Source organism: Phaenicophaeus curvirostris, chromosome Z (genome assembly GCF_032191515.1).
Source record: "Phaenicophaeus curvirostris isolate KB17595 chromosome Z, BPBGC_Pcur_1.0, whole genome shotgun sequence".
Lineage (NCBI taxonomy): Eukaryota > Metazoa > Chordata > Aves > Cuculiformes > Cuculidae > Phaenicophaeus > Phaenicophaeus curvirostris.
The window spans coordinates 25933112-25944556 of record NC_091431.1 but is presented as its reverse complement, the minus strand read 5'-3'; the positions used below and the strand labels follow the sequence as shown (position 1 = coordinate 25944556).

The 11445-nt window shown below is 37.4% G+C and overlaps 1 protein-coding gene across 1 annotated transcript in view; it reads right to left on the bottom strand.

Moving 5' to 3' along the window:
• Window positions 1-318: 318 nt before the first annotated feature.
• The window catches only part of DAPK1 (death associated protein kinase 1), a 95474-nt gene continuing 84347 nt past the window's right edge, over window positions 319-11445 (bottom strand). The window contains exons 20-25 of the mRNA XM_069881224.1: window positions 10308-10496; window positions 8386-8583; window positions 6091-6229; window positions 4781-4901; window positions 3310-3498; window positions 319-2704 (exon numbers count right to left, since the gene is read on the bottom strand). Coding sequence (XP_069737325.1) covers window positions 1472-2704; window positions 3310-3498; window positions 4781-4901; window positions 6091-6229; window positions 8386-8583; window positions 10308-10496 — 2069 coding nt within the window. The 3' untranslated portion in view covers window positions 319-1471. The remainder of the gene's footprint in view (window positions 2705-3309; window positions 3499-4780; window positions 4902-6090; window positions 6230-8385; window positions 8584-10307; window positions 10497-11445) is intronic.

The window sequence follows — 11445 nt, the reverse complement described above, 5'->3', positions numbered from 1 at the left end:
TGACAGACTCACATCTGCTGGTTTGGTTTTCATTGTAAAAAACACAAAGGAAAAGCTATGTAGCAAACGGCTTTGGCTTGCCATTTGTCAAAATGAATGCAAATCCCTCTGCTGCAGAGAGATCAACTCTGCAGCAAACAAATAAATAAATATTCCTCCAACTTACAGGGAAATCCTCCTGAAGTGAGACAGGAGGTTTCCAGAACTTCAGAAGTCAGGCATTGCCTCTCTAGGATTGTGACTGTAATGAAAAGAGATGTGTCAGTCCCATTCAGCTACAGACCATGAACAACAAAGCTGCAACAAGCAACAGTTTATTTGTAAAAAAATCCTTTAAAATTTTACTACATTGTAAGATTAAGGAAAAAAATAGTATTAATATATGTACATACAATATATATTAACAAACACACATCGCACCAATAAAATTACATGCTTTTTAGAACAGAGAATGGGTCATACTCCCTCATAACAATTATGAAGTTATCACTGCAAGAAACCTTGCTTCCTTTTTTTTTTTTTTATCCCCATCAAAGTTTTCAAGTACAGGAAGTAAGTAATGCAGGATCTAATAGTAGAAAAACTTTGTTATACACAAATTACAACTGACAGCTATACAATATTACTCTGCAGTATCCAACACTTGTGTTTTTTGATCCCTATAATGATATGAACTTTACCTGAGGTGCATGGAAATAACGAAGTATGGTAATTGGCAAGTTAAGAGATTTTCACATTATGTTTTGACTGTAATTAAGCTGATTAGGTATCACACATCTATACCCATAGCAGTGGCACAAGAATGCTTGGTGTGAGTTATCACCAATGTCTTAGAAGTGCAGGAAAAATCAAAAGGCAAGCACCACTTGCAATGATAAGCATGCAGACAATTTAAGTGAAACAGAGGTAGCATGTTCTTCTAACTCCAGCAGGGCCATCCCAAATCAACTGCGCCCTCCCTTCTGCAAAAGGCACTCGCTTTTTCAGCTATAAACAATGTGGTTTTAAATTCAGTCAGATTGAGCACAAATGGTGGACTTCTTTCCTTACAAATATAAAAAATGTGAAGCAGAGGACATGATGAAAAGAAAACAAAGGATGTAAGAAGTACACATTTTAGGTAATATGTGCTATTCCTCTCCCTCTACACTTTATGGGGAGAATCAAAATATTTTAAAAAACAGTTGCAGTATGTAATCCAAAAGTTAAGACTTTCCAGTTAAAATGGCAGTATTAAGCAGCACATTATGTATCGGGAATAATTTTAGAACACCAGAAGTACACCAGTCTTTTTAATAGATAAAGAGCAACAATTCACAGTTAAAAGTAGGAAGGTTATGCACAGAAAGGTGGTGCTGGAGAAGGATCCTTCAATGTAAAACCTCATAAATGCAAATGCACAGAAAACTCTTGGACTGTATCTTTTATCCTTTCTGCAGTTTGAAAAGGCATCCATGCAAAACACCTGCTCTTACCGTGACACTACAGAGCTAATAGAATTATAAGATGTGCCACTGTTGCAACTAGAAGCATAAGCCTCTTGACCATTAGCATCTAAATTTATTTTGAATACAGAAGATGCCTTCAGTAAAAAGTCTGCTGCATCTCTGCGACCCAATTCCCTCAACTTAGACATCAGGATACCTACAGTGCTCTCAGGAGCATTACTCCACTCCTGCAGAAGGGCATAGACAGGGCTTGAGATAAAGTCGTTTTGTGTTCCATTATTTGTATTGTACTTTGCAACAAGATCAGCAAGGCCCAGGTTCATGGCCAGAAGGCACCAATCTTTGCCCATAGGATCAGGTGGATCCAAAAGTCGACTTAGTTTTCTCCTGGTAAGTAGATTCAGATCTGAAACATGAATATCCATTCCTAGGCTTCCCTGGGAGTAGACATCAAGACACCCAAAACACAGTATACTGCTAAAGCTCTCTTTATATCCCCCCATAGTATTAGTTAGTGATGTCTCCTTTTGACTTTGGGCACGGAAAAAGTCTCTAGGCTGGTAGACCATTACTGGTTCATGATGTTCCCTCAGCTGTTGAGGGCTAAGGTAGTATTTCCCGGTGAGAAGGCCTGGTAAGGTGGTGGCTATTAAGTTATCAATGGTGCTGCATACAGAATCCAGAAGTAAACAGCACTTGATCTTCTCTGTTTCCAGTCCTCTAACTTGAACCTCTATACCCTGACCATGGTTAACTAGCAGCACGAGAAGCTCAGCTCCACGATTCATAATCTTTGATCCATTTACCCACAGACGTATATCAGCATCTCCCTCTGTGCTTTGCTGATGAATCCACCTGCAGAGATTCACCTGAACTTTATGAAAAATTCCACAAGGAAATGGCGTAAGATGTTCCACAGGAACGATTCTAACACCACCATAAATCAGCACCTCATCCTCATCATCTGTCCAGGACCTGTGGAGATTGTCAGTCTTTATGAGAGCAGGAATATCCACCATTGCTCCACTGCTAAGGTCCCTTGCACAAATATCCATGGCATCCAAAATCTGTATCAGTTCTTCCACATCACTATCTGTCACAAGACGCTGGATGTCTTCTATAGTGTACCGACCTCTATAGTGATGGAGGGCTTTTGGGTTCTCCACTGACAGGATTTTTCCAAGGACATTTGAACAGAGCCAGCGGGGATCCAGAAGCACAACATCTTGTACAGTTTCACTCTGCATAATGTTAATCTGTTTATAAATATGAAAGTTACTATGTACACCTTGTGAAGTAGAAGACGATACCCCACATTCTCTCCCTCCTAACTTAGTAACCCAATCATTTAATTATCACTGCTGACAGCAGAAAAACAAATACTGCATTTAAATTTCTTGCAAGTATTCAGAACAAAGAACAGATCTTGTTCTTGATTTCCCCAAGCAATGAAGCCCATTAGAGCCCTCCAACTGTAAAACGTAGCCATGACCTGCAAGCTATTTATGCAAAGGTATTATCCTATAAATTGATTCCTAACAGACACACACAAATTTCTCATATGCGGTGAAAACATTAGGCACTACCTCATTTAAGATGACAGCATACTCAACCTTCTCCAGTATTTTATATTCTTACAACTATAACAATAAACCATAATTCTTCCTGTCTCAAAGAAATTATGTTGAATGAAATAGCAGCCACAAGACAATAATGATAACAGAAAGCATTATCAACCAGTCTCTACTTGTTATGATGTCAAAAAAAGAACTATAGACACTTGCTTAAATCCCGTTAAGCAACATTCTACCAGAGCAGTTCATTGCTAATAAAGATATGCAATTTAGATAAAAACACTTACTTCTCCTATGCTATGCAACTGCTGCGCAATATGCCGTAGGTCATCTTCACTCGCTAGAGGATTAAGCTGTTCCTGTACATCGTATACAAACTGCTGCAAAGACATCAGCTGGTTGGGCCCATTCATTTTTCTCCATGAAGGCAGCGTGGAGATTATTTTTTCACAGAGATGAGTTATAGGCGGGCAAGTCTTACAAAAGCACAGAAAACATCCATTTGTTATTCTGCTTTGCTGAGTATGACGGTACTATCGTTGATTTTTTTTGTTTTAATGGAGGTTACAAGGTCTAAAGGATTCATGAAGCATCTAAACATCTAAAGATGGACCCTTACTCTTCCATCTGGCATTTACTTGACAAAAACTCTAACTTCTTTTGATAAAGTAAATTCCAGAAACAACTTCATTTCTGAAATAAGAAAACTTTGCAAACATTATTATGATTACAAAATGAATCCTGACACATGGAACACCAGATAAGAAGTCAGTACTTTTATCAACTGATTCTCTTAAAACATCCCTATTGCCTTCATCCTATACTCTCAAGCAAGAGTGCACACTTCTTATGTGGCAAAGCCCTCCAGATTTCAAGCCAGTGACCACAGCTACAATAAAGTTTTGTCAGAGAAGAGAAGGTTATTAAATTAAGAGACCACTGGGAATGTAAAATGAGATGAATTTTGCATAAAACCAAATATTTTCCTCAAGCTACAGAATGAACTTAGTAACATGTTTACTCTTAAGTGATTTTAAAAAAATTCAATACGTGTAAGAGGTAGCTGTAAAAAGTTTTGTTGTTAGCCACACAATTGAAAGGGCCTTTAGTATGAAGAAATTTAATTCCATTTACCACAGGCTGCATAACAACTTCACTTGGTCACTCTTAGGACAGCAGTCTGTGGATTCATGGTGATGACACCAATCCATGCTTTGGTCTCCTATACATACACCTAAATCTACATATGACTCTGAGCACATATTTTTCAGTAGAAAAGTGTGGTAAAATATTAACAGATGTTCAAGTTCATATATCTATATTGGGAATTCTTTTTCTAATGGTTGATGAAACTGTTGTACTCTGTTTTCTTTTAAATTTAAAAACTTATTTGCGTGACATATATTCTGATTCTCTGTAATACCACACTGTTAAAAAAAAAGAAGAATCCACACTCGAATCATTATAATCACAGTTGATTCAAAATAAAAAACTATAACTTTGAACTGAAATTCTCAAATTGTTTCCTTTCAAGACAGATAATTTTGGTGACCTGTATAAGAAAACTTCTGAAAACGCTGACTGAATCTTTGATGTTAGGTGTTGGTTTATCACCAGGTCTCGGATGCATGCTGCCAAAAATTTGAAACATCACGCATTTCTTTACGTTTCATAACGTAAGTACTAAATTCACAGTAAATCATTACACGAGATTTCACATTTTGGCTGGTCCAACCCAGACAATTAGACGTTACTTACAGAAATTATCTGGCTTCTTATTTCTTGCAAGTGATTTCGGAGAAGCTTCATATCTTTAGAACCAGATGCTCCAGCATCCAAGACAAATAATTTGTCTGAAATTTGCAGATCGTTCCCAAATCTAAAAGAGAAAAGATGAACAATTATTAACTTAGTCCCAAATGCAGTTTTGTTTCTTAATCCAGTTGTACTTCAGTCTTAAATTACAAAAGAATTAGTTTATTTCATGGAATTATGAAAATCTTTTAAGTAGTAATTAAGGTAAGATATTTTATAAGCACAGGTTCTCATGTAGCTTCTCTCAAATTTTCTTGAAAACAAGCCGAGCTAGTGAGAGAAAATTGTTAGTCTTTCCTAAGGAAGGTGTCTGAAGATGTGTAAGAAAATTGCAACTGCATTGCAGGACCTGCAATCAGAAATGCCAAACATTTTGCTAAAGAAGGGGCAGCAGGAATTAATTCTTTTGAAGATCTTTGTATTTTTTTCCTTTTTTTCTTTTGTCTCACTTTGAATAGTGCAGCTGCCCATTGCTCTCTTTCTCACTTCCTTTTGACTTTTCAATCACACACACTTGTTTCCCTGGCTCTGGACTGACTTCCATTTAAAAGGATTCCAGCATGAAAGATTACACAAAGGTATTTTCTGTTCGTTTATTTAAATAAATTATGATACAGCCCCACCACTACTGTGCTGGAATTCCTGTATCTGTTTCTTGTACAGTCCAGACAAGTGCTTATGCTCACAGGTATGGTTTCTTGTCCCACATGTTAACTGCTTACGTAATCACTGTGAATATAAATTATTGTTACTTTATACAATAGTATGTTTGTGAAAAATTCCCCACTTCCATGTAGCACGCTCTCCAACCATGAGATGAAGAAGGCTAGAAGTTTCCCTAACTTCTAGGTATGTTTTGGATAACCCTGTCACCTGTGTGACTCCACAATATCCATCTCTCCACAAACTGTGTAGGGAGCACCTCCAGGTCTGGTTTAAGTACTTTTTCCTACCCATCCTGATACAGGCCTTTGGATGTATCCCAGTGTTTACAGGGTGAGACTTCCTGAACCTCAAATGATTTTTGCACCATTTGGCTCATTTTATCTTACTTAAGGCAGCTCGCTCACTGTAATACTGGTAAATATTTCAATTTTTGCACAATATAAACTTCCCGAGCATACCATAAAAATCCTAGTATCATAAAGCTTACACCACATTAAAAAACCTTTTGCATATTTCTATACATTTCACTATTTTTTATTTCCAAATGACATGTTTAAACACTACATATAAATACATTCCTCACTCACCTGTTCCTGATTTCTTTCAGCAATGACATGTCTTTGTCATACCAAAACTCTCCTGCAACAGGGCGAGGGAGATTCACTATATCAGCATGTGTGGCAACCAAAACAACACGCAGATGATTTTTCAGCTTTCCACCAAATGCTAGAAGAGAAACGAGAGCATTCCCTCACTACGAGACAAGCCTACATAGATTGTCTGTCTTACTGAGCTGGGAAAGCAGCAACACATTTTACGTTCCCCATGCCAATGACTTTTGCAGTGGATTTATCAAATCTAAGCATAGTCATAAATGTGCTTATACCACTGGTCCTTCGGCTGTTACCTGCCTATAGCATTATCTATATAATATACAATCTGAATAGCTAGAATCTTTGAATAACATGAGGTACATTGATATTACATTATTTTATTGTTTTAACAAAAACATTAATAAAAACCCACTAACATTATATCTATTAACTATAAACTATAATAGTGTGAGGAACAATAATTTAAAATGACAGCTTCTTGAAAGGGTTTATCAATCTCTGGACGGTCCTTAATACTACAAGTGCAAAGTAGGTTTGTACGTAGAACACAAAATGTCTCTACAACATTCATACATTGGTATGAATGCTATTTTGCAGTACTTACACAAACAATGACCTCTCACTTAGGTGAGAGTTAAGTAGGAAAGCCTGGCAGAAACCATGAAAAAGAATGAGAAAGAAAGAAAGACACAAATGGCATGAATGAGGTGACAGTATGGAACACACAGTTTTCAATCTTTTCTTAAGCTGATCTTCCAGAAAAATAGGAAGCATCATTACATCATTTTTTTTTAAAAAAACAGTAGATCAAATCCTGCTGGGTTTCTTTTCACGTGAGAGAAATATACTTACATCACTGCCCAGTTTTCATCAACAAAGAGCTACACAATACACTTATGAAAAGCCACATATACCCAAATCTGAAATATTTGTATAGCATTTCAAGGTAAGCATTTCATGACTGTAAATTTTTTTTTTCCCCAGGAAGGACTAAGACAAAATGAGTAGAAAGTAATTCCAAAAGTTTAAGTTTTCTGCTAACATCAGTTACTATATATAACTTGAGATATTTATGACAGTACAAAAAAGCACGGGTACCCAAATCAAGCTGACCAGTATAAACACTGATTTAAGCAAAGTCTTTAAGTAATGCTGATAATCAGACCACAAGAAGAAACAACTCAAATTCTAACCTGGTCAGACCAAGAAAAAAGTTTCCTCACCTGACTGAAGAGCAGTGTAAAGCTTTCAGCGATTGCTAACTAACTGCACTTTCAATTTTGATATTTTTCTACAAATTAATAAGCTTTCAATTCCAGAAATAATTTCATGTTAGTTAGATCCAAATGCTCATATTGTTAACCCTGTGATTTGGCTTAAAATGGAAAATGAAAGATGTGTCAATGCCAGAACTGCAAACTGAAGGTCTGCCTTGGCTCATCATTATCATTATCTGGTTTAGAAAATGCACACAGAATCAAGCAGAAAAGAGAGAGAAGGGAACACTCTTTGCAGTATGTAAGCTTGTCTAGAGAGTCCCTAGCATTTGTCCATGGAGGTGTCACAGTCTGCAGACCAATGCTCAGCTAAAAACATGAACAAGTTATATGGTACATATACCTAGACCTACAGACATCACAAGAGAAAATTTATTTAAATTAATTTGTTTGCCCGCCAAGTAACTTTCAGTTTGTTAGAAAGCCTGAATATAAAACAAGTAAACTTAATTAAAACCTGTGCACAGTCTGAGAACGCGTGAAGTGAAATTTACCAGAAATACTGGTTTCTGTACACCTTGATGCATCAAATACAAATCTAGTTAAACATGCTAAAAGTGGCACGTACTTAGAGGTAATGACAAAAAGTTCTGCCTTTTTCTCACCAAAAAGAATAATTTATGCTGGAAACACTGCCAATTGGGGTTAGATATAAGGAGACTCTAAGCAATCCATCTAAAACTGGCTATAAATGTTGTGAAACACTTTTCCATGCAGTTTATCTGATGTGAAAGTTAATCTACCATTTACAGTGGTGCACTGTGCATCATGGCCCTTTTTAGTTGGACTAAGCGGTGTGTACAACTCTTCAGGCTTGTTCCATAGGTAAAACTTCCTTTCTCTAAGAAACTTTGTATAAAGTTTGCTTGAATACATGGGGATGAAGACACATAACAGGACTCAACATGGAGGATGTACAAAGTTGAAGAGAAACAGAAGACACCTTATCTTACAGTTCCTTATTATTTCATTAACAGGCAGAACAGCATACCTATTGGCTCCTCAACTGGGACTAACGATTTCAGGAAACTGAGCCAAAAGGTCACTTGATTTAACTGAATTTCATAAGGCTCCTCGAGACTAAAAAGCACTAAGTGAATTGCAGTGGGATCATTTGCAGCAAAATAATCGTAACAGCAGAAATACACAGGATTCCCAGAGAATTCCCAGATGCTGAAATCACCAACTCCTGAAAAACAGACAAACACATAAGGAGATCACAGTTTGTCAGTAAGCTCGAAGCCTCTTTCCATCATGCAAACACATACAAAAGAGTTAATCCAAGTTCAACTTTCGCAAAGAAAAACCATATGCATGTGAGAAAGTAAGACTGTAAATACAGTCATGAACAAAAGGAACAGGTTTCAGTCAGCATCAGAAGCAGGGAAGTTGTGTCCTCACAATCCGTTCCTCTCTCACATTCAGTTCCCCAGGACATCCAGCTGGATGCCACAAGAAAGCACCTGTGTGTTAGAAGGCATGCAGCCTTACACATTAAATTGGTCTTTGCCTTACACAACAGCAACGGGTCTTTTAATTCCCCTGAAAAACAAGAATAATGTCTCCCATTCTCCTCCTGCAACCCCCCAAAAGCTCAACTTTTAAATTAATTTTTCTTCTTAACATGCCACTGCTGGTATTAAAAAAAGCTGAAGGACATTCTCAAAAGATGCCACTTTGCTTTACAGAACTGTATTAATCATGTCACACTGTTAAGACAGGAGTGAAGTATCACCATGTTAAGGATCCCAACAGCACTGTGCTTTGTTCTGCATCTCCTTTAGCTTCACGTCAGAAAAGTAGTAGTGTGTTGCACTGTGTAGCACTTCCCAGACTCACCATCTGATTACAGTGAAGTCTGACACACTTGTACTACCTCTGTTTAAACAAATGCTGATTAAGGTGAACCTTAAACTACTAGAAGCAAGCCAGAAACCTCAAATCTGCTCATGTGAGTACAGTTATTCAGAGTTCACTCATGTGCACTTTCCTTCCGTATCAAGACAGCACCGAGCAAGAAAAGAAACCCCTTCTGACAGTCTGTTGCACAATCCTTTCACTGCAGAATTTGACTTGGTTTCAAATTACACTGAAAGAGGAAATTAGCCTAGACAAAGAACAAGCTTTAGCTACATGCTAAACTCTTCATCACCTAGGACAAACGTTTTGTCACTGCATGTGTTAGTGTGCGTATACTGCATTCATAATGAATTTCTCTCTCCAAAATAAAATCTTGACTAATCCTAACTCAGCCTCAAAATTGCACCTACTAATGTGTGCAAAACATTTTTGTTATTAAGAAGAGATCCTGCTGGGAGAGATCTTATCATTTACGTAACTATTAGTATGGCTGGGGGTGTATATGCACAACTTTTATAGTCCTCACAGCAAAAAGCCATACATGCATTACGACAACTTCTTTAACTGATCCCTCTTACTGCTAACTGGTTTCAGTCACAGAGCAGTTAAATCTCTTTTCTGAAAAACTAAATCATAAACTGCACTCACTATGTTTGCTGAGCTTCAGAGCTCACCAGACATGCTCCACAGAGCATGAATGTCACAGAGCAAGAATGGTAGGTCCTTCATACACCTAGGAACGATTTACATGTGAGAATACTTGCATCTATGACCAGACTGAATCTGATTAAACCCCAAAAGACAGACAGTATATGTGAAGGAGCCTAGCAGCTGCACCGCCAACCCTCATCTGTGTATTACAGGTATAGAAGTTCATGCAGGTTTACTTCCTGCTTAAACAAAACCAATCCCACCAAGTGTCAGATTCTCAATCACAGTCACTATCATACCAAGTCAGATTTTTTAAATAAACTATTTTTACTTTTGAAAACAAGCCACGGGATATTAACCATCCTACTGCATTAAGGTGCACCAGCCTAGGGCTCTGCTTACCATGCAAGCAGGCATTCTGAATGTCGATGGCCTTGGTGGACTGGTCATCAGCAGAGAAGTGAGAGTGATGAGCAGGTGAAACAAAAGCTTCTAACACCCCTTTAGTCAGGCCTGGCTCAAACATCATACTACGGCTTCTCACGCTGACATTCTCACATCCAGGATAAAGGTTCGTAATGCTTACTGAAACTGGGTCAGGGAAAGGAAAATGAGATTACAAACCATGTGAAAATCACAAACAGATCACTTCAAAATAAGCATTAAGGCATAAAAGCTGATTAAAACCCCAAAACTACTCTTAAGAGAAAGTAGTTGACTACCAAACTATGAATATACATAGCTACAACCTTATTGCAAATGACAGAAAGGAAAAATCTTAGAACAATGTCGTATAGCACTTACTGCCCTTTAGCAGATATACTGGTTGGTGAAAAACAGAAAAAACCTGAACGGTCTGGGAATGAAAGTTTTCAGTAGTTAAAGTTCTTCTTTAAGTTCTTCATCCTGTTTTTTTAGCTAAGAGCTGCAATTTCATAGCATGGGCTAGTTTGATTGCCACGGAAATGCTACAGATACATATAGCCCTGTAAGTAAGGACAAAACCACCATTTTGTAACATCTCTTCTAGGTAGATGGGGAGAAAAGCAGGTACTTAACCAAAATTATTTTACTAATAAGTAACTTTTCCAGTTCATGTTTAATTCAGGTTCCTTAAGAGTACATGAGAAACAAAAGGGCTTTTTTATTGACTTGCACCATCTAGTGGAGAACGTAAATATTTCTTTCCTTCACTAGATACTGAATTCTAGTAATTAGGTTCTAATATAGAAACTTCCAGCTGTAAAACTCTACTTTCATACAACAACAAAATTCCAACATTAAAATAACCCCACAGTAACACTGTTGTTATTGAACTGCACAACTTTCAAGTGTGGATAGCAATGCACAGCTTTCTGGCTTTTTACCTAGGTAAGCTCTATTTAAGTGCCTGCTTCAAAGTCACCATTATTTCTATAATGATTTACCAGTGTGACTGGCAGTCTTGTTTGATTTTTTGATGGTGTGAATGCGTAACAACTATCCTCTGGTTGTGGGACCAACCAACATTAAAAAATATCTGCCTTTAGTCAAAAACCTT